At 45.3% G+C, this 24,142-nt stretch overlaps 1 protein-coding gene across 4 annotated transcripts in view; it reads left to right on the plus strand.

The window, feature by feature from the left end:
- Nucleotides 1-24,142, plus strand: part of ptpn13 (protein tyrosine phosphatase non-receptor type 13) — a 99,936-nt gene that overhangs the window by 23,738 nt on the left and 52,056 nt on the right. For all 4 annotated transcript variants that reach the window (XM_083657710.1, XM_083657712.1, XM_083657711.1 and 1 more), the window contains exons 3-7: nt 6,787-6,953; nt 9,349-9,414; nt 11,693-11,878; nt 12,858-12,945; nt 20,062-20,703. In XM_083657710.1, the coding sequence (XP_083513836.1) occupies nt 6,787-6,953; nt 9,349-9,414; nt 11,693-11,878; nt 12,858-12,945; nt 20,062-20,703 (1,149 nt within the window). The remainder of the gene's footprint in view (nt 1-6,786; nt 6,954-9,348; nt 9,415-11,692; nt 11,879-12,857; nt 12,946-20,061; nt 20,704-24,142) is intronic.

Here is a 24,142-nt window from a genome sequence, read left to right on the forward strand (position 1 = left end):
ATAAAATTTTCTTCGGCGCTGCCGAGATTCCATTCCTTACAGCACCCCCTACTTAATAATAGTTCCAGCGCGGCTGCAAAAATATGGTGGCGCATTGTGTCAAGTGTACTGGCTCGGGGAACGGTCCGGCCCCCGGTCCCTTAGGTTTCTGACAATGTGGCCCCCTGAACAATTTAGTTGAATAGCCCTGCTGTAAAACCCAGTCGCCCTCATATTCTGGTTTATTTCAAGAAAAACATTTTGGCTAGTTGAAATTAATTGGCTCGTAACTTTAAAATCTAGCAGCCATATTGGCTGGTGATAAAAAAAAGTTCAATCTCAAACCCTGCAGTGAGAGCAGGTGGTGACATAGGAGTGAGTGAGAAAAGGAGCAAATATATGATTGTTAAGACTGAATACTGACATCACAACCGTCTAATCCTAATGTTAATTTAAAATGAGATATTCCTATATGAATCTGGCTTCAAACGACCAAAATCTTTATATGATGATAATAATAATAATCAATGATGGTGGTTCACAGACGTGTGTGTGTGTGTGTGTGGGGGGGGGGGGGGCACGCCCCCCGGCCCCCCCAAGTTCAGATGCGTTCCGCTATCCCTGGGTCCATCTATCTGGGCTGTGGTGAAAGCAAATGTTACAATTTCTTCCATAGAGAGGCAAAGTGAACGTCACTTCCTGCTTCAGCACTGGACCAGAGATTTTCATCCGCCATTTATTTTCCCATAGACATTTCGTAAAATGCTTATAAAATAGTTGTACTTCGTCGAACCAAACGGTTCAGCTAACGCTATAATCGGGAGAGACCATAGAACATTTCACACGGACCAAAAACAAAACCAAAACATTTATTCTTTTTTATCTTTTTTTACGTTTTGGTCCCAGTGAAATGTTATGCGATCTCTCCTGTTTCTAAATATATCTGTACCGTTTGGTTTGAACCAGTAAAACTATTTTTATAAGCATTTTACGAAATGTCTATGGGAAAATAAATGGCGGATGAAAATCTCTGGTACAGTGCTGAAGCAGGAAGTAGGCGATCTCTTTGCCTCTCTATATGCATGCAGGGGGCCGGTATACAGCCAGGCCAGCCAGGCCTTTAGACACTTTACAGATGAGCCTGTGAGGATGCTAGCGTGAAGGCCACCTTATGGCACTATTACATCGACACTGTCCAAACACTACTGTAACCCACCAGCAGGACGCTCATATTCCATGTGTCAATAACAGCTGTTAGCTACTGTGTTAGCATAAGAATGATTTGTTTGAAGAAGTAATGTGCTGAGTGTTTCAGATGAGCTGGATGAATCCCAGCTGTGTGTTATTATGTAGGACAGTATAGAGCTGCGCAGTGTCTTCCAAGTTGCCTCTGTGTGTTCCTCTTTCTGCCGTTTGTCTCTCTGCCTTTCCACTCTCTACTAGGGCTGCGTATTGATTGGCAAGGACCTCACGATACGATACGTATCACGATACATGGGTCACGATACGATTGTATCACGATACATTGCGATACAATGCATATTGCGATATATTGCAATATTCTACATCATTTACTGAAAATTGAAAAATAGAGCTGAAAATACAACACGCTGTGTACCACCCAGGTAGTGTAATAATATGTACGGTACATCACTTTATATTGATAACTTTGTGCACAAATTGAGTGTGTTGAGTGTGTTACTGAACGCACTGAAGTTAGAAGTATTCTTATTATGTCACTGAACACACGGCTGTGCAAAAAATCGATATGGCGATATATCACGATATTTTTCCGAAATATCGATACAGTATTGCGGAAAAAAATATTGCGATATATTGCCGTATCGATTTGATTGCACAGCCCTACTCTCTACCCCTGCCTGCCTGCCTGTCTGCCTGCCTGCCTGCCTGCCTGTCTGTCTGTCTGTCTGTCTGTCACTCTAATGGCATGTTTGGTGTGGTATTTAATGCATGGGAGTGGGACACAGCAGCACAGTTTGTAGAAGCATCTATTTTTGGAGGACAAACTCCTTGGTCTGGTAGTGCTCCACAATGAGTCTAGTCTGAGTCCGTGCCCCTGGTAGCTCAGATGGCAGCCTACTCAGATAAGCATCGTCTGCCACTGACAGAATAAGGCTGGATTCACACACACTCCGCAGGTGAAATGTTGTTCATCTTTCTAGCAAATCTAGGTACATTTCTGACTTGAAAGCAGTGTCCTGTCTTTTTTTAGGTCAAATGCAAATTAACTAGAGTCGTATGATTAAATATTTCATGTCCTGTTCATGCCATGTCCCACGTAGTGTTGTTGTCGATGGTAATTGGTGAACGGCCCTAACTGTAGTGTTGTGGATGGTGAACGGTCCTAACTGTAGTGTTGTGGAGGGTGAACAGCTCTAACTGTAGTGTCGTGGATGGTGAACAGCTCTAACTGTAGTGTTGTGGATGGTGAACGGCTCTAACTGTAGTGTTGTGGATGGTGAACGGCTCTAACTGTAGTGTTGTGGATGGTGAACGGTCCTAACTGTAGTGTTGTGGATGGTGAACAGCTCTAACTGTAGTGTTGTGGATGGTGAACGGCTCTAACTGTAGTGTTGTGGATGGTGAACGGTCCTAACTGTAGTGTTGTGGATGGTGAACAGCTCTAACTGTAGTGTTGTGGATGGTGAACAGCTCTAACTGTAGTGTTGTGGATGGTGAAGGGCTCTAACTGTAGTGTTGTGGATGGTGAACGGTCCTAACTGTAGTGTTGTGGATGGTGAACAGCTCTAACTGTAGTGTTGTGGAGGGTGAACAGCTCTAACTGTAGTGTTGTGGATGGTGAACAGCTCTAACTGTAGTGTTGTGGATGGTGAACAGCTCTAACTGTAGTGTTGTGGATGGTGAACAGCTCTAACTGTAGTGTTGTGGATGGTGAACAGCTCTAACTGTAGTGTTGTGGATGGTGAACAGCTCTAACTGTAGTGTTGTGGATGGTGAACGGCTCTAACTGTAGTGTTGTGGATGATGAACAGCTCTAACTGTAGTGTTGTGGATGGTGAACAGCTCTAACTGTAGTGTTGTGGATGGTGAAGGGCTCTAACTGTGGTGTTGTGGATGGTGAACAGCTCTAACTGTAGTGTTGTGGATGGTGAACAGCTCTAACTGTAGTGTTGTGGATGGTGAACGGCTCTAACTGTAGTGTTGTGGATGGTGAACAGCTCTAACTGTAGTGTTGTGGATGGTGAACGGCTCTAACTGTAGTGTTGTGGATGGTGAACAGCTCTAACTGTAGTGTTGTGGATGGTGAACGGCTCTAACTGTAGTGTTGTGGATGGTGAACAGCTCTAACTGTAGTGTTGTGGATGGTGAACGGTCCTAACTGTAGTGTTGTGGATGGTGAACGGCTCTAACTGTAGTGTTGTGGATGGTGAACGGCTCTAACTGTAGTGTTGTGGATGATGAACGGCTCTAACTGTAGTGTTGTGGATGGTGAACGGCCCTAACTGTAGTGTTGTGGATGATGAACAGCTCTAACTGTAGTGTTGTGGATGGTGAACGGCCCTAACCTCACTGTACAGTAGGGGTGTCACGATACACTCAGTTCACGATACGATACACTATATTGGGTTCACGATACGATACGATATTTTAACAATATTTTTTTGCGATCGATTTGTAAGTTGAGGGGGCATCCTCCACGCTAATTTGAGTAATTTCACCATTTTCATCCTCCGTGTCTGTAACGTCCCTCGTCTGTTCAAACAAAGCAATGAAAAGGAGAGCGAGCACGCAATCAGATGCAGATCAGTGCCACCATGTTCAGCTTCTTTTTCTCGCGATATGAGATTTCATCTCAACGATACATATTGTCACGTTTCGCGATATATTGTGGGACGATATATTGTGACATCCCTACTGTACAGTGTTTGGATTTAGCTTTCATCTACAGTGTATTGAAACTGGTCATAGATGTGTGACTCTCACAGAGTGACCCATTCACAAATCACTGGTGCTCTGGACCTAACAATACCAGTCAGAGGTGTCTGTCATATCTTAGGCCTCAGAAACACCCTGTCTCCTTCTCACTAAGATCTCCAAATGGGTCAGAGGAGTTTGAAACAGGAAACATTTATTTACTTAGCGAATTCCTGCTTTTGGAAAGAGATATTTGGCACCTCAGGTCCCGTGTCTCTGTTCCTCCCCGCGCGCTCTCTCTCTCTGTCCCTCGTAGAGTTAAATCTCAGCCAAAGAAAGGCATTTTGCAGCGCAGCTCAAACATTCCTCTGTATATTTTTAAAACGTTCCCTAACCATACCGCTGACTGTGGCTTTGTCGGAAAAAGAGAATTACGCTGTGTAGCCATTCCTCTCTGCGTCCTCCTCCATGCCTCCTCTCTGCGTCCTCCTCCATGCCTCCTCTCTGCGTCCTCCTCCATGCCTCCTCTCTGCGTCCTCCTCCATGCCTCCTCTCTGCGTCCTCCTCCATGCCTCCTCTCTGCGTCCTCCTCCATGCCTCCTCTCTGCGTCCTCCTCCATGCCTCCTCTCTGCGTCCTCCTCCATGCCTCCTCTCTGTGTCCTCCTCCATGCCTCCTCTCTGCGTCCTCCTCCATGCCTCCTCTCTGCGTCCTCCTCCATGCCTCCTCTCTGCGTCCTCCTCCATGCCTCCTCTCTGCGTCCTCCTCCATGCCTCCTCTCTGCGTCCTCCTCCATGCCTCCTCTCTGCGTCCTCCTCCATGCCTCCTCCTCCATGCCTCCTCTCTGCGTCCTCCTCCATGCCTCCTCCTCCATGCCTCCTCTCTGCGTCCTCCTCCATGCCTCCTCTCTGCGTCCTCCTCCATGCCTCCTCTCTGCGTCCTCCTCCATGCCTCCTCCTCCATGCCTCCTCTCTGCGTCCTCCTCCATGCCTCCTCTCTGCGTCCTCCTCCATGCCTCCTCTCTGCGTCCTCCTCCATGCCTCCTCTCTGCGTCCTCCTCCATGCCTCCTCTCTGCGTCCTCCTCCATGCCTCTTCAACACTGATCCTCCTGCACGGCTCGGCTAAGAAAGCAACATGTGTTTTTTGTTTACTTCGGCCATCTTACGTTTCCATAAAAGCCGAGAAATGTGCATCAGCTCCACTGCGGTCGCAGACGTCTACAAGTCGCTGTGTTCCTGCTGTAAACGCTTCGGCAAATTTTGATGTTGCTTTTGATCTGCTCTGTGATATACTTCACTGTGTGTGTGTGCGCGTGTGTGTGTGTGTGTGTGTGTGTGTGTGTGTCACACACACAATGGCTAGGAGTTTTCTATATATAAATAATGACAGACCGCAACGAGACCAGTGTATTTACTAGGCCATTGCATACAATGATGTTTGTATGCAAGTGGTTACAGTCTATGACGGGATTTGTTTTTCCAGTACATTTATTTTTGATCAAATATTCCCACTTATTTTATAGACCGAATCACAATGTTTGTTTCCAATATCTTGATGGGTAGAAAACTCCCCTACAATTTTTAATAGTGCGGTCGTGCGGGGGAGCAAACGGGGGGCGAGGAACAAACCACTGAGCTATGATGGGAACAACTGAGATGAAGAGAAAATGGTTCAGTCTAAAATGCACATTTTGATGGTTTAATATCTCATGAATAACAACACTTTCACTAACGTTAGTTTGGAGGACTAATTCACCTGTTGGCTCACAGACTAAAGAAAATGACAGCTTGACTTGACCCAAAACTAGCAGTTGGTCCGACCAGCCTGTCGCTGTTGGGTGGATCAGTGATGCTAACACAGTAGGCTACATAAAATAAGCACAGCAGAACTGTCAGATAAGTCCGACCACCATGTTTAATAACTACGGTATATCTCACTACTATAATAAGCCGCACAGTTGCTCAGTTGCTGAGCAGGCGAGCAGCAGGTGAAGCGTGTGAGCTACAGGCAACGTATTTATTTATTTGCACAAGTCAAACAAAAACAGTAAAAAGTAAATGCAGGGAAGAATGGAACCAGTGGGGGAGTGAGACAGAAAGCCCAGGAGGGCTTATACATGGTCTCACACCAAATATCAATACAGTTATGTAGAAGTAATAGAAAACATCATCAGCTATTTAAAAGTAAAATAAGAGAGAGAAAAAAGCAGTTAAAAACAACAAACACAAGGAAGATCAGACAATCTGACCAACCAAACCAGAAGACTTATATCAACCAGACAGCTTGGTTAACAGACAGTTAACCAACCGAATGCTTCTTTAGACAGCCTTTATATATCTTTACGGAACGCCCCATTGCCATGTGTGAAAACTCATTCCACAATTTGACACCTTTTAAATCTGGAAGAAAATTGGCCTCTGGATGTGAGAAATGTAGGAGGTTGGAGATGTGGGGATTGACGAGTGGAATGTGAATGAACGGACGAATTGTTTTTGAAATAGGACTTAAAATGTTCTGGAATGTTGGCTTCAGCTGAGTGTCATTTATAAATAAAAACACATATCTGAAAAATATTGATGTTAAAAATGAGTGAGAATTTGAAATTTGTGGAACAGAGGGCCGGATGGCGCCCTCGACTCTTACTACTATTACTCTCTTACTAATACTATTCTAGTATCTTTAAAATGTTACAGCTGAAAGACAACAGAAACGAACAATAAACAGGTTTGCCGACATCTCTGCTACCCAGAAGTGAGTAGTGTTGTTGTTGGCGTGATGTCACAGTGATTGGGTCTATATAGCGGATACTGTCTTCAGGCCTCTTGTACTGGTTCTGTTCCTGATCATCATATCCTCGGTTCCGGTCCGGTTGCATGAATTGTCCATTTTGCCTCTCTACCCCCCCTCCAGACCCGGCGGCCATGGGCTTCATCATCTCTCCCTGGTCCCTGCTGCTCATGCCCTCTGGCAACATCTCCTTCACGGACGAGAACGTCACCCAGCAGGACCTGAGGGCCTTCACGGCTCCAGAGGTCCTGGAGGGTATCTCCTTAGCGTCCATCTCTGACATCGAGAAGGTAAAACGTTATAATATTATACCTAATGTCAGTACCACATGCCGTTCAGGAACCTTGTACAAACTCTGTGCATCTCTCTAAATCAGTGATACTCAACTTGCGGCCCGGGGGCCAGATGCGGCCCACGATAGGGTGCAGAGTGGCCCCCCCGACCATTTTATAATTCACAATGAAAACTAACATTAAATCAAGTTTGACTGAGCTCCAGATAAATTGTCAAATATTGCCGCCTGCTCGCCACCCAGGCACTTATATGTACTTAACTAACTTAACATAACTAATACAGGAACTATCCTGTGTGCACAACATTGTCAGACTAAACTCAAGCTGGCACCCTCAAAAAACTACAATCTGCTACAGAAAAATGTATATTATTATTATTATTGTTGTTGATTTATTAACTGGCCCCTGTCATTTTGCAGAAGTGGCCCCCGAGCAAAGCAGGTTGAGTATCCCTGCTCTAAATGCTTGACTGTGAAGAGATCTATAACCTTATCCTATCTCTTACTGTTTATATTTTTATAAACTCACATCATGTAAAGGCAACATGAAACAGAGCAGCCATATATCATCTCCTGGAATGCATGCTTTCTTTAACCCATGTGCAGATGTGTTCCCCGCTCTCGTCCACATATGCAACTGTTAATAGCAGGGCTGAAGCCTGGATTCTTGTTTCTAGGCTAGACCTCAGCCCAATTTTTCTGCTGAGTCAGTTTTCCGGCCTTGCTCCCGTCCTCCCTAGCGGAGTTCTTCTGGCATATATGATCTATTCTTCTCATGATCAGAGATGGCGTGGTGAAAAGATGTCAGCTGTGATCGCCACACATTTCCTTCCATCGATGTTGTTGTTAACCATCTGGGGATGGTTGTAGTTACGTTTTTTTTTTACGGTGGCTTTTTAAAATGTCCATATTTTCTTAAAAATGTGAGTGTGTGCCTTTAAATCTGTGGCAAGCTCTCACTCTGTTCCTAAAAGACCTTGAAGGCGATGTTGCATTCTTTGGCAATCCCCGGAATGATTCTTTCCTCTAGCGAGCCCAGCGTCCAGGGGAAGTGATTCCTCTGCTCCAGAGCAACGAGTGCAGAGTAGTGCTGTAAAGAAAAGGAAAATGGAAAAATGTTTTTTTGATTTGATTTGGGCAGAAAGCCCTGTCTCTCTCTCTGTCTGTCTCTCTGTCTTTTTCCTTTCCAAATAAGACTGACTTGGACTTTTATTACAGGAGTTAGTGAGTTAGTTGCAGCATGTTCCTCCCTCAGTAGCGTTTCTAAATGAAACATAACGGGACATATCTGACACCCAGTGCGAGGGCAAAATCTTTGCTAGTTTCGAGCACTCAAAATCTCCACTTTTCGTTTGTTTTAATGACCACTGGGTCGCTGATGTACTAACCCAGTGGTCTTTGATGTACTGACCCAGTGGTCTTTGATGATGTACTGACCCAGTGGTCATTAAAAGAGAAAGGGGAGATTTTGAGTGGTCGAAACTAGCAAAGATTTTGCCCTTGCACTGGGCTCACAGTACATTACCACCAGTGTTGGGGGTAACTCATTACAAAAGTAACATATTACATGTAATATATTACTTTGAGCAGTAACTCAGTAATGTAATTTATTACTTATAGGATTTCTGTAATATTATACCAGTTACTTTGTCAAGTAACTAAAGTTACAAATTGAGTTAAAAAAATAATAATCAAAGCACATATTTAAATAAAGATAGAATCATTTCCTAATCAAATTGTGTTTTTTTATGCAAATAACCACTATAGATGACAATAACAAAGGAAAAGAATAACATTTCAAATTTTGGATTGTTTACACTGACTTCAAGGCGGTTGAAATTATTTTTCGGGATGGTTCCGGGGTGGTGATGTCATTCTGCTGCTGCTGTTATTTTGGTGAAAGTAATGCAAAAGTAGTGTAATAAGTCAAGAGTTACTCTACACAGACAGTAATATTCAAATGAAAGTAACTAGTAATAGTATATTACATTTTGAAAGTAACTTGCCCAACACTGATGACCACATAAGCTACTGTGTGCTGAGAACAGAACAACAGGTCAGGATGAGGTTGCATTCCTCAGAGGTTCTCCTCCTCAAGTTCTTCTTCTTCTTCTTCTTCTTCTTCTTCTCCAGAACACAACAGGTTCTGCTTGATTTAATGAGACATGCCCCGTTTTCTATGAGACTCCACATCTGCTTGATCGTGAACATGTCTCCTCCTTTTGCCATCTGCTTTGAATTTGTACCTGTTGTTATTTGAGCAGAAGCTTTGTGATCATTGATCATCTAGAGGCTGCTGCTGTGATCTAATGAAGTGATGATGATGATGCTGATGATGATGATGATGCTGATGTAACCCCTCTGACAGCCTGACTGCTGTTCGTCTTTCACAGATGCACATGTACTCTCTGGGGATGACCCTGTTCTGGGGAGCCGACTATGAGATCCCACAAAGCCAGGTGAAGTCACTACCACAGATCATGTGTTTTCACAATTACACCTGCTATTAAAATGTGATCTCTATCTGAATATTGGGCACGGGGGGGAGGTGTAAACACACAGAGCACGTTATGATGGGGATGCGATCGGTTCTGCCAGACCTTCGGATAGGGCTGCACAATTCATCGTATTTTCATCGTCATCGCAATATGAACATGCGCAATAAACACATCGCAAAGACTGCCTGAAACGCAATGAATAACAAGTGGTTTTATTTACATGCGTCATGCATTCCCACTCAGCATCCGATCATTTTGTCTTGTGTTGTAAATCCAGCGTACACCTTTCCCTTGCAACAGTGCGCTCCGCCCCTCTGCCAAAGCCCAAACACGCTGTGTGTAGTTTCAGCTAGAGTCAGTGTGTATTTTAATTTCTTTATTCAGTGGGCATAGGCTATGTTTGGGGTCTATGTTAGCATTATTAAAGCAGAAAGACATAGGAACTGTATAGCTAATATGCATACTTTAATATTTGTTTATATATCGCAAGTCGTATCGTCATCGCTATATTGAACAATGTTATCGCACATCGCAGATTTTCCTCATATCGTGCAGGCCTACCTTCGGAGGTGGTTTCAAGTTTCATTATTTATTGCCATTCAACATCGTTGATCGGAATTTGGTTTAGTGAGCACACACAGAACACAACAGGACATGAAGACATACAATCCCCCTGACATGTGATACACACATTCAAAGATAAAATCGAAGAAAGATAAATAAATGCATAAAATGCATAAAGTGCAAAAATACATACTGGTAATTAGAGCATCAATACATTACCTAAATAAAACAAAACTCCCACAGACAAGTGGTCTGGCTCACATTGAGATTGAGATCGGATCTCCGAATCAACCAGTTGTAAATGAAAAGCGGTACAGTATGTTGACGTTTGTGAGAAAGTACCGCCCACAGCGTAGAAACGTCTTGACTCAAGTCGCCACCCTTTCAGAACTCCGGCATGATCCACTCCCATCAGTCATCACTCCTCCTCATCCTGGTCCACAGAGAATGAGTCGCTGTAGCAGCGTTAGCACACCAGCTAACGTTGGCAAACACTGCTGAGGCATAAACAACCTGTTGTTGTTTCTGTTGCGTACTATGAGAAGGTTGAACCAGACGAACTGTTCCCACTGCAAATGAAAAGTGAATCCAGGCTGTACACAGTGGCCCTCATTTATCAAGCCAATGTACGACAGAAAACTGGGTGTACGTGTTCGTTCACCCCCATGAGAAGCTCTGCATCTATCAATCTGAACGTGAGGCGTGAGCGGACGCCACGATGAAATCCCGCGACAGCTCGACAAAGTGAATAGAGCCAGCATGGACGACTGGACGTGCGCGGCAGTAAAATGTAAAGAACACAGAAATAAAAAATAAAGTATGTCACAGTGTAATTTGTATTAAAGAAGCTTATTTGTGCTTAACTTTCATCAGAAGATTTCCCCAAAACAACTTCCAGAGCTTTTTAAATTCCAAAAATTAAAATCTATTGAAAAACCATAAATGTAATAATTTGCTAATCTAATAACATATTTGCACCAAACGAAATCCACCAATCACCAAGTTTCAATTCCTTTTTGTTGGTGTAGTTACGGTAATCCCTGCAAAAATTAATTTCAAAGTAACTATTGTTTTCAATTAACGTGGTGAACAGTTGTGTGGCGTGGGGACATGGCCAGGAGCAGAAACCCTAACCTCAGCTTTGATTAACTGGTGATTAAAAGCACTTGTCTGGGGGGTGCGGGTCAAGCTTGGGGGGGCCGTGTGGATGGAGTGTGACTCAGGTGTAATGATGAATATAGCAGGACCCCCCCCCCCCCCCATATTTATTTTTCAACGGTTTTGTATGTTTTTTTATGTTGATAATTCTTTTCTAATTCTTTGTTCTATATTTTTCTTTGTTCTTTTTCTTTCTTTACCTCACGTTCTTGGTTACGTACTGTACTGTATACTGTACTGTATATAAAAAAGGTATCAATGTCGCAGGATGAATAGAACAATGGATGTCTGTTGAATGCCAATATTAAAAACTGCAACAAAGTAATACAAAATATTTCTAATACAATGATGGCAGTACAATTCATAGCCCTTCAGCAGTGACAGGCATCCAATTGCTATTTAGATTCTGCATCGTGATACATGCACTCGCTGACTATACTGAAAAGGCAGTGTAAATCATCATAGCAATGTCAATTAACACACTAATTAACACATTAACATGTTGTGTGCCACGCAGCCCATGAAGTTGGGGGAGCACCTGAACAGTCTGCTCCTCAACATGTGCGACGACGTCACGTTGAGTCGCATGTCGGTGCGCACCGTGCTGGACATCTGCAGCAAACACATCAGAAACTCCAGCTGTGACCCGCCCTTCTCCTACATCCGAAAGCTGGTGCGCTTGGTACTGGGCAGCCTTTCCCAGGTACACACATAAGCGCACACACACACAAACACACACACGCACATGCACGCGCACTAATTAATGACACATTGTGAGATCAACAGTGGAATCGACTTGTGGTGTCATTTTAAAGTGCAATTGTGACATTGACGTTTAGAGTTAGTATAGAGAGGCAAAGTGGAACGTCACTTCCTGCTTCAGCACTGTACCAGAGATTTTCATCCGCCATTTATTTCCCCATAGACATTTCGTAAAATGCTTATAAAATAGTTGTACTTTGTCAAACCAAACGGTTCAGCTAACGCTATAATCGGGAGAGACAATAGAAGATTTCACTCGGACCAAAACGTCAAAAAATAACATTGAAAAAATATTTTCTTTAAACCTGCATTTTTTGTACATTTTGGTCCCAGTGAAATGTGATGCGATCTCTCCTGTTTCTAAATATATCTGAACCGTTTGGTTTGAACCAGTAAAACTATTTTTATACGCATTTTACGAAATGTCGGTGGGAAAATAAATGGCGGATGAAAATCTCTGGTACAGTGCTGAAGCAGGAAGTAGGCGGTCACTTTGCCTCTCTATATGTGTGAAACACATTTGCCCCTGAGAGCTAGTGCTATCAATGAAATGGTCACAATAATTTCCTTTAGATTCAATACAACTCCTGCCTCGGATTTCCTCGACTGTTACTCCAGCCCTCCTCGTCTTTCTGTGGCACGCTGCCTTGTATTGTCCCCGCTAAGTGTTCCCCACCGTAGCTTCAATGGCCATTATCTGCTCTGTCAAACGCACAATAGGCGGGTTGAATGTCACAATAGAGAATGTGGCTTATGCTTATATAAAGCCATCTCATATGATGGATCATAGCTCAGGCGACAAAGTGACAGATGTATTGTCACTTCTCGCCCGAAGGAATGACCCACTAACCTCTGCGTTTGTCTCCGTTCTCCTTGCTGCTGCTGCTGCCTCCTGCTCTGTGCACCCTCCCTCTTCCCAGCTGGATGGTCTGCTGACGGATAGAGAGTCTCTTCCCGAGCGGAGCAAGGAGATTCGGGAGAGGCTGCGGGGCAAAGGCCTCCCATCAGGTAACATGAGCCCCTCCTCCTCCGACACACACACACACACACACACACACACACACACACACACACACACACACACACACACACACACACACACACACACACACACACACACACACACACACACACACACACACACACACACACACACACACACACACACACACACACACACACAGAGCCCCACCGCACACAGTGCCGTGGGCTGTCTGCTGGGTATTTTAGTACTCTTACTATAGAGAGGCAAAGTGACCGCCTACTTCCTGCTTCAGCACTGTACCAGAGATTTTCATCCGCCATTTATTTTCCCATACACATTTCGTAAAATGCTTATCAAAATAGTTTTACTGGTTCAAACCAAATGGTTCAGATATATTTAGAAACAGGAGAGATCGCATAACATTTCGCTGGGACCAAAACGTAAAAAAAAATGCGGGTTTAAAGAAAATAATTTTTCGATGTTGGTTTTTTAAGTTTTGGTCCAAGTGAAATGTTCTATGGTCTCTCCCGATTATAGCGTTAGCTGAACCGTTTGGTTCGACGAAGTACGACTATTTTATAAGCATTTTACGAAATGTCTATGGGAAAATAAATGGCGGATGAAAATCTCTGGTGCAGTGCTGAAGCAGGAAGTGACGTTCCACTTTACCTCTCTATTACTGGTACTATTTTAGTTGTTTTTACGGGACCTTGTTCTTGGTGTAGAAACAGTCATTTATTTACCCAGCGATTTGGATTTCTGCTGGTGATCAAGCCAGTAGAAAACAGCTAACACCCATAGTTGTTGTGAACGCATGCTCTCTAGTTGCAGTGTGATTTTACGCGGCTGTGCAAATTATGTAGTGTAAAAGTCATTTTTGGCATCCCTTTGAAGAGGTCTTGGGTTGTGGTGGACGCACCTGCCTCAAATGCAGATTTGGTTTTACTGCTCTATGTTAAATATTGAAGGGAAGGAAATGGCTCACCAACAGGCTTAGCTGCCACCATTACAGGGGTCTGGGTACATTTAATGTACCCAGAAAGGCAGGAGATTTACTACTAGAAAATCTCCTGCCTTTCTAACCTGCCCCTTCTACCTACTTTTACTTTCAAAAGGGAACCAGGTGCCCCTAGGACACACTGTGGGATGTGCTGAGCCTGAGAGTTGTAACAGATCATTACTTGTGTCAGCAGGTGAGTGGGGGGTAGGTCTCGCCCTCTGCTGCACCGTGTGTTTCATTCAGCATGTTGCGTGTTAAAACAACCGCCTGAGCAGTGATATCAAGGCCCATCTTGACAGATCTTTATTTGAGTTGCAATGAGTTGCATTGTCAGGAACTGGGCGTATTCATCGTTATGTTTAAATGCCTTATTTTGTTCCAGGATTATTACTGAATAGGGGTGTAACAATACGCGTACCAAAACTAAGGATATCATCATAAACTAAAACCGAGAGGAAAAATACAAAATGTGTTAAAATACAGTCGTAAATTGGAATCTTTTTTTTTTTTACTAAACTGTGAAAATAATAAAATACATTTGTAAAATAAATAATAAATAATAAATAAATAACACATTTTAAAATGAAGGAAATTTCTCCAGCATTCTTGACTTTTATTTGTTTTATTTTAAGAGGGTGAAAGGTGAATGATGTATTACATCAAACTACTCTCAATCTTTGTTGGTATATACCCGCACTTGATACATTTAAACATAAGCTCCAATTTAAGGTTTTAGAATTCAAAAGATCATTTGTGGCTTTGACGTCAACCTGGTGGAATAGCTGTGGGTTTGAAGCTCCCTGGCTGTCTGTCGCTCAGCAGGGACATGTTCTGCTACCTCTACAAGGGACGACAAGAATCCTCTGGACTGTCTGAGTTTGAAAATGGAGAAGTGAAACTAGACAAGAAGCACCACACTCGCAACCCAGAATGGGATTTCATTTTGGAAAATATGACCAAATCTTCCCAGTGGTTTTTCGAGAGAACTCCGGCATTTCTCCAGGCCGAAGAGAGGAGAGGAGAGGAGAGGAGGAGAGAGGAGAGGAGAGGAGAGGAGAGGAGGGGAGGGGAGGGGAGGGGAGGGGAGAGGAGAGGAGAGGAGAGGAGAGGAGAGGAGAGGAGAGGAGAGGAGAGGAGAGGAAAGGAAAGGAAAGGAGAGGAAAGGAGGAGAGGAGAGGAGAGGAGAGCGCAGCACAAACATGGCCGTCGTCCTCCTGATTATGTAAGCACGGGCATGGCATTGATTACAGATGCATATTTTGGAGACACCAGTGAGTGAAGCTGCTGCTCGGCTGTTTGTATCAGTGCTTTGTTTGCCTGCTTGAACACCCGCCAGCCCGAGGGGAAGTACAGGCGAAGAGTATTACTCAGATCTGAAGCTTCTTTCTTCCCAAGGAGTGGCTTTTTCCTTCCTGTGTTTCACCGCCTCCAAGTTGTAACTGTTGCCGGGAGAATTCTGTAAGCGTCTCTTTTCTCATGTTGGGAGTTTTAGGTTTATGTTGCAGTTTATGTTTTTTTTTTTTTTTTTTTAATTATGTTTTTTTCCTGCTCTCCTCAAAATTTCAATCAACCTTTATGGCATATTATTACAATACAACAATACTGGTGTTGACAGTGTGGACAGTAATAGAAGATGCCAAATCATTCAAAACGATAAGGTTTTGCTTTTAGGAGCATCGTGCCAGCGCTGTTCCAAAACATGTCAACATGTGTCGTTGCCTGGGGAAACGCACATCTCATAATACAACAGTTCGCATCGCATTCCATAATAGTATGACGATACTCGGGATGCCATTGCGAACATAGATGCGAACAGGTTAGCTAAAAGTTTAGCGTCGCCAGCGAGGAGCCCCCACCGTTGCGGTCGGGGTACGTTTGGAAATCCCTCCAGGCCTGGAAAATGTTCTATGGGGAAACACTGTCCAGGAGCATCCCACTCATATCTGAAAGACTGGTGACGCTGGCAACAGTTGACTGGATGCCACCAATGTTGGGAAAATGAAAGTGGTCCTGCACACAAATCGAGCTTGTTTTTTCCCACTTTGTGCTCAGTGTAGTCGTGGTGTGTTTCCCCGGTGTTCCTGGAAGACAGTGTGTCTGTCTTTGATGTGTTTCCCTGTAAAGCCCAGGCATATGCTTTGTACATTACACCCCCACACGCAGTGCTTTTAGAGGCCTAAACCTCTCCCTCCCTCCCTCCCTCCTCGCTCTACTCTCTGCAGCTCTCTGTCTTCCTACCTTTCCACCTCTCCAAAGCAACGATACGTGGAGGTTGTTTATGGACTGTCAAGAAGTCACATTCTTTTGTCCGTTTTACCCCATTGATAGCTGATGCAGCATTTGTGTGTGTATCCCTTTAAGACCGCGAACCGCGTCACGCGGTTCGCGGTCTTAAAGGGATACACACACAAATGAGGGATATACACGCAAATGCTGCATCAGGTATCAATGGGTTAAATGGAGAAATGTGCACGGAGGGGCTGGACTCATCACTATCTGTTATATTGTGGCAGGTTTGAGACAGACTGACAGCTGTCTGTCACAGTGTGTCTAAGGATATTACACCTTATTATACCAGTGATACCCGGGGGCCAGATGCGGCCCGCGATGGGGTGCAGAGTGGCCCCCCCGACCATTTTTTTATTCACAATTGAAAACTAATGTTAAATAAAGTTTGACTGAGCTGCAGCTAAATTGTCATATGACTGTCTGCTCGCTGCCCAGGGACTTAACAGTGTTTCCCGTAGAACATTTTTCAGGCCTGAAGGGATTTCGAAACGTACCTCGGCCGCAACGGTGGGGGGGCCCTCGCTGGTGACGCTAAGCTAACCTGTTCACATCTATGTTGGCAATGGCATCCCAAGTATCATCATACTATTATGGGATGCGATGCGAACAGTTGTATTATGGGATGTGCGTTTCCCAGGCAACGACACACGTTGACACGTTTTGGAACAGTGCTGCACGCTGGCACAATACTCCTAAAAGCAAAATGCTTATAATTTTGAATGATTTGGCATCTTCTATGACTGTCAACACTAGTATTGTTGTATTGTAATAATATGCTATAAAGGTTTATTGGAATTTTGGGGAGAGCGGGGGGGAATTGCAAAAAAAATTCTGGCCTGGCGGGGCCACTGTTGGCCTGTAGAATGGTAGGGGAAACACAATTTGAGGACACATTGTAGCTTGTCTCTCACGATATGAATGATTGAGAAGACAATCTGAGGACACATTGTAGCTTGTCTCTCACGATATGAATGATTGAGAAGACAATCTGAGGACACATTGTAGCTTGTCTCTCACGATATGAATGATTGAGAAGACAATCTGAGGACACATTGCCCCCCCAATCATCCAGTTCCTGCAGGTGCTTCTCAACATAAAGGCCTTCTGTGGAGAGAGAGGTCCTCCTAGACCTTCTGCCACTGCTGGGGCCAAGCCTAGGCTAGCAGGACAGAAGTGTGGAAGCCACTGCTGGGGCCAAGCCTAGGCTAGCAGGGCAGAAGTGTGGAAGCGTATAAAGTGTGTGAGACAGTGGTAGACTTGTCACGTCTTAACAGCCGTGTGTCGTCCTGATGCTGCGAGCTGAACTAAAGGACAGTTTGGACGAGGCACTCGAGCATAAGAAGGGACACATTGTCCTCGACTTATTCAGCTCAATTAAAAGCCATGTTAATCCCCCTCTAGCTCCTCTAGTTACCATGAACACCAGTTCTAGTCTGTCTGTATGAAGAACTATAGTGTTTATCATGATATGAGCCATAGAGACACTGCGGAGTAGGGCTGTGAATCTTCACTGGCCTCACGTCATGATTCGATTACGATTCAGAGGGCTTATCGATGCATCTCGATGCATCTTAAATCGATTTTTTTTTTTTTTAAATCAAAATATTTTTTTCCCCAACACATGATTTATTTTTTCTCACTTTCTTTTTTGCATTGTATTATGATCCATAATTAAAATAAACAACTGCATGTACTTCCATTATATTTTATTTGATTATAAAAAATAAAAAAAAAGTTTCTTAATAATCGATTTTTGACATTTGTGAATCGATGCAGAATCGTGCACGTCCGCATCGCGATGCATCTTATAACCGATTATTTTTGACACCCCTACTGCGGAGCGCGTCATCATTCAGAAACTACGCCCAAAACGGGGGGGAAACAAAACCCCCCCCACCCCACCCCCAATCCTGGCGTTCTCCTATGTCATTGGTTCCCAAACTCGCCAGAGATTATTATTTTATTTTTTTACAGATTAGGCCGATTTCCTGAAATGTTTCAACATTTTGAACATTTTCTTTCAGAGACTGCAACAGCCTCAGTTTTAAAGCCAGAGTGAAGTTTCTGGTATCCTATGAAATTAGAAGACCTAATGAATCAATTTGTACCAACCATGTCATGCTAGTTTGTCAGGAAGGTAGCTAAATAACACTCCAAAGTTAGGCTAAATTTTGGCGAGGGGGAAAAAAACCTTTACAAAGGGGTCCTCTTTTTCACAGCCAGTTGGCAGGTGTGTGTGTGTGAGTGTCCATTTTGAACCAGCTAGTAGCCTCATATTGTCACTTAGCCTTTCTGCTGCTATTGCATGGTTAGATCATCAACTTTTATTTGGGGGGAGGTTGGTATACGGTGTGGTCCCTGGGAAAGTTGGTTTTGTACGTAGTTATACTTGGACGGAAAAGTTTGGAAACCCCTGTCCTATGTCACCTGTTGCACACAAAGATCATACGGAAGATGACCACTCCAACTTACTCCCTTGACAGCTAGATCCAAATTTTTCTTCTCGCCAATTCTCAATGGCTTCCTTGTTTTGCTCAGGAGTACAAAAAAACTTTAACTGGCGATTTTTTACATTTGTTATCTGCACAGCCCACTACACAACAGCTTTTAGCTACGTTTAACCCATTGATACCTGATGCAGCATTTGTGTGTGTATCCCTTTAAGACCGCGTTAACGCGGTTCGCGGTCTTAAAGGGATACGCACACAAATGAGGGATATACACACAAATGCTGCATCAGGTATCAATGGGTTAATTCAAGGAAAATGACGCTGGTGTGTGGAAGTGAACGGAGCGATTTCCCCCGTGATGGGCGTGGCCTAATTCATGCAGTGTCTCTATTGGAGCATAACGTCTATATTGCAGATGATCCCTCAATCTGTCTGTACTATAATGTGAGATTGATACGTTAAGAAATGCAAACTGTTTTCTTTATTTTGCTTTTGAGTAATCTGTTAAGTGTGTGTGTGTGTGTGTGTGTCATTAGTCGTGTTTCCATTACCATCAGAAATGCGCAAAATCTAAATATCGCAATAGAAAGTGGGTAATGGAAACACGTAAATTTCGAAAAACCTCCCAAATATCGCAAAAGGTTTTTGCGCTCTCATGAGGTGGTTTTTCAGACGTGTCGATATAGCAGTTTATCGCAAAAGTGTAATGGAAACGCATTTTCCGCATTTGCATGTCATGTGACCCATCTTCTCCTTTGGAAAATGAAAGGAAATGAGGGAGAAAGGGTGCGCCGTGGCAAAACCTCCGCAGCAAGTGGAAAACTTTTAAGCAACGCTACCTAGCAGAAAGACGAGTGTTGTGCAAAAGCGGAGCTGGGGAAAATAGATCATGTTTAATGACAGAAACGGTCCATGGTGACAGGCTGCCTGTCTGTGTGCGCGCAGTTGTAGGCTACCTTTTTTCCTCTGCCTCTCGCGCTCACTGCATTCACTGCAGCCAGCAATATGTTGACACTCATTTTCTTTTGAATTGATAATCAGGCTCGTTTATATGCGTTGTAACTTCATGTGGTGATTTGCATTGACCATTGGTTGGATTTGAGCATGCAGGGGACGGGATATGGGGCAGATCCCCGTGCGTAATCACTGTGGCAGCTGCTGCAACGGGGAATCACTCAAATTCAACTTTAATGGAAACGCCTACAAGTCGCAATTGTACATTGTCGAAGTTGTAGAAATATGGCAATTATTTTGCGAAAAACTGTAATGGAAACACAGCTAGTGTTGCTTGATTAAGTTTTCTAGTATTCAGGAAGGTTTGTTACCCTATACGTAGATAGCTCTTCCCGTTGCATCTGCCGACCCATTTTAATGAAATGTTCTGTCCCATTCATTCTCAGGGAGGAGTGCCGCCCCCCGGGTTCTAGAGCGCTACCGGGCCCGGACTCAGGAGCAGGCATCTCTGAACCGGGGCCTGAGCCGCTCCATGGGCTGTCTGCCTATCCAGGACCTGATGATGAAGGGCGACGACGAGGGGGCAGCCCTGCCCTACTCCGTGTCCGACTACCACGCCGCCTCCGAATCAACCACCGACCTCTACCCCAAACCGCACTTGCTCCAGCACCAGCACTCCCACACCTACCTGCACCCCCTCCACCCGCAGCAGAGAGGCCGGCCTGTGGAGCTGGACCAGAGGTCTTTACCTTACCACCACAGTGCAGGAGACATGGGCCTAAGTCAGGCCAGGAAGACGTGGGCTTCTTCCGTGGACTTGGCCTACATTGACCCGGACGCTCTTCGCTTTGGCGCCTTGGAGGACGCGCGGAGGGGCAGCAGCGCCCTGAGCACGCACTCCATCGGCCGGCGCAAGTCGCCCTTGCGGGCGCCGTCCCGGGAGTCTCGCTACCCGGAGTTTGGCGCGCTGAAGAACAGGAAGCTGCATCACCACTCTGCCCTGTCTGTAGGCTCCGCCCTCACCAGCGCTTACGACCGGATCAAGGAGAGACAGAGGAAGCTCCAAGTGCTAAGGCAGGCGATAGACGGTGAGTACTCTCTTCCCATAGGTTGAGGCGATGTCTCGTCATAGGTTTAGCTGGCTGGGGGCGTGGTCAGGGTGGGGTAAATCCCCCGTTCTATCCATTCAGCAAAGTTAGAATTTAGCTGCTAGCCCAAGCCCAGGCAGACACGATCGGGGATTTAACCACCGCAGTAAACGCACATCTGAGCGTTTTGAGCAGACGTCTTGTGTTCTGCTCTAGAACCCCTAAACATGTAGTTTAGAGCTGCAGCACCTTCCTTTAGTGAGTCAACCCATTGAGATATATCGGCGGTTTTACCCCACTCTCGCGCCAGCCGTATAACATTTTGTGTGCGTTCCCACACATGCCGACTGTCTCTATAGACTACATGAAGACTCAAAACTAAAGTCTGGTCTCAAAGCAGTTGGCGTGCACCGTTTTTCCTAGACACGTCTGCGATGTGCTTGCATATCATATATTTGAGTTACATTGTGCTTCTGGGTTTTGTTTCGAGTCCTTGACTGTCAGCTGTGACTGTATGTGTCTGAGAAGCCTCCTGTGAAATCAACACAGCACTCATCATGCAGAGCGTCTGTACATGAACCAGGAGGATGGAATCAAGTTTTTCCTACCTAGGTAGAACTTGTCCAACACCAGCCTGACCATCTTCACTTGGATCTCTGTGAGAAGCTCCAGTCTGCCCACTGAGACAATGACATCTCTCATCAAGCCCTAACCTTCTTATCGAGAGTCAACAGCATTTATATTGCGACTTGATCAGGTATCCACCTTATGTTCCAACACAGGTCAGCCAGTTACTTCCTGTTGTGTTTACACTTCCTGTGACAGCACAGTACTAGTGAGCAGGTAAAACAGACGCTGTTTTGAACAGGAAGTCATAACACAACTAGGTCAAGTGGGTGGGGCTACATAAGGTGAATAGTACACAGGAGAAAGGAGGGGGAGCCATCAGCTGGGCAGGTCTGGAAGGTGAAGATGTGAGAGTGAAGGGATGGGGATGAGGTGAGCAGACAGAAGATATGAGAGCGATCGGATGGGGCATGAGGTGAGGAAGACCGACACCCCGGCTAGTTGCAGGTTGTGTGTCCATCTGTCACGACTCTGTGGGATGATGTGAGCTGGGCTGCTGGCTTGAATGAAGTATCATTGGTGGTGGCTGGGCAGCAATGTTTAGACAGAATGTACTATGAGTCACTCACTACAGAGCTTTCCAAGTGGCTGATTCTAATTACAGGCCTAGCTTAATTCTAGCCTGCTGCTAACTGTCACACGTACCGTATAGCAAAGTCCTCTCCTTCTCTCTCACACATGGGTGTAGACGCACGCACGCGCGCGCGCACGCACACACACACACACACACACACACGCACACACACACACACACACGCACGCACGCACGCGCACGCACGCACGCACACACACACACACACACACACACACACACACACGGGCAAACACACACGGGCAAACACACAATAGAGAGGCAAAGTGAACGTCACTTCCTGCTTCAGCACTGTACCAGAGATTTTCATCCGCCATTTATTTTCCCATAGACATTTTGTAAAATGCTTATAAAAATAGTTTTACTGGTTCAAAACGTTAAAAAAAAAGCAGATTTAAAGATTTTGATTTTTCTGTGTTGTTGTTTTTTAAGTTTTAAGTTGGAGTGAAATGTTCTATGGTCTCTCACGATTCTAAATATCGCTGAACCGTTTGGTTTGACCCAGTAAAACTATTTTCATAAGCATTTTACGAAATGTCTATGGGAAAATGAATGGCGGATGGAAATCTCTGGTACAGTGCTGAAGCAGGAAGTAGGCGGTCAGTCACTTTGTCTCTCTATAGATTATGGCATATACTGTACATACACACAAGGTATTTGCAGACACAAAAACACTCACACATGGTTTACATAATCACATGCTTAGACCAAACAACACACACACACACACACACACACACACACACACACACACACACACCAAAGAGTATCGAAGGCAAGAGAGGCGAACCTCTGGTGCTTTTTTGCACAGCAGCGCTGTTGTCGCCATTTTGGCCTGATGAATGTAACGCCTCCTTACGCCAATGGAACAACAGCACAGAACCATGACGGCCAATCAGAGGCAGAGTAGGGCCTCGGGGGCGGTCTTGCCCAAGAAATGTGGAGCTCCTCAGATGTTGCAGTGGAATGAGCTGTTAGCTCTCAGTTCTTCTCAGAGTGAGCTGCTTGCTGCTAGAGCCTCAGCAGGCAGTCAGCCCCAAGAGCTTAATGTTTCTCCACAGAGCTTATGGACTTCTCAGTAAAGTCTCAGGCAGACATGTTGTGTCTGAAATGAGTCACATGATGTGACCGATCCATGTGTCTGCGAGAGAGGGATGACCGGCTTCATATAATAAACCACTGTCTTCCATCTTCACACCTCCTTCTCTCTCTCTCTCCTCCTGTACTCCTCCCTCTCTCCTCCTGTACTCCTCCCTCTCTCCTCCTGTACTCCTCCCTCTCTCCTCCTGTACTCTTCCCCCTCTCCACCTCCTCCTAACTGCAGCCTCTCCTCCTCCCTCTCTCCTCCTGTACTCTCCCCACTCTCCTCCTCCCTCTCTCCTCCCTCTCTTCCCTCTCTCCAACTCCTCAGTGCATCATCTCCTCCTCCTCCTGTACTCTCCCCACTCTCCTCCTCCCTCTCTCCAACTCCTCAGTGCATCATCTCCTCCTCCCTCTCTCCTCCTGTACTCTCCTCCTCCCTCTCTCCTCCCTCTCTTCAAACTCTCCACCTCCTCCTAACTGCAGCCTCTCCTCCTCCTCCCTCTCTCCTCCTCCCTCTCCTCCCCCTCTCCTCCTGTACTCTCCCCACTCTCCTCCTCCTCCCTCTCTCCTCCTCCCTCTCCTCCCTCTCTCCTCCTGTACTCTCCCCACTCTCCTCCTCCCTCTCTCCTCCTGTACTCTCCCCACTCTCCTCCTCACTCTCTTCTCCTGTACTCCTCCCTCTCTCCTCCTCCCTCTCTCCTCCTGTACTCTCCCCACTCTCCTCCTCACTCTCTTCTCCTGTACTCTCCCTCTCTCCTCCTCCCTCTCTCCTCCTGTACTCTCCCCACTCTCCTCCTCACTCTCTTCTCCTGTACTCCTCCCTCTCTCCTCCTCCCTCTCTCCTCCTGTACTCTCCCCACTCTCCTCCTCACTCTCTTCTCCTGTACTCCTCCCTCTCTCCTCCTCACTCTCTTCTCCTGTACTCCTCCCTCTCTCCACCTCCTCCTAACTGCAGCCTCTCTGCTTCTCTGGCAGCTATTTTTAATGCTGACCCAGCCACCAACCAAACACATTCTTTTCCTTCACTGTGTGGCTTTTTATCCCACTGCAAGCCCCGCCTTCCCATCCTCCCTCCTCCCCTCCCTCCCTCCTCCCCTTTTACTGATTTTAATCAGAGGCTCTTGACTTATTTTATTT

The sequence above is a fragment of the Poromitra crassiceps genome (genome assembly GCF_964638095.1).
Source record: "Poromitra crassiceps genome assembly, chromosome: 21".
Lineage (NCBI taxonomy): Eukaryota > Metazoa > Chordata > Actinopteri > Beryciformes > Melamphaidae > Poromitra > Poromitra crassiceps.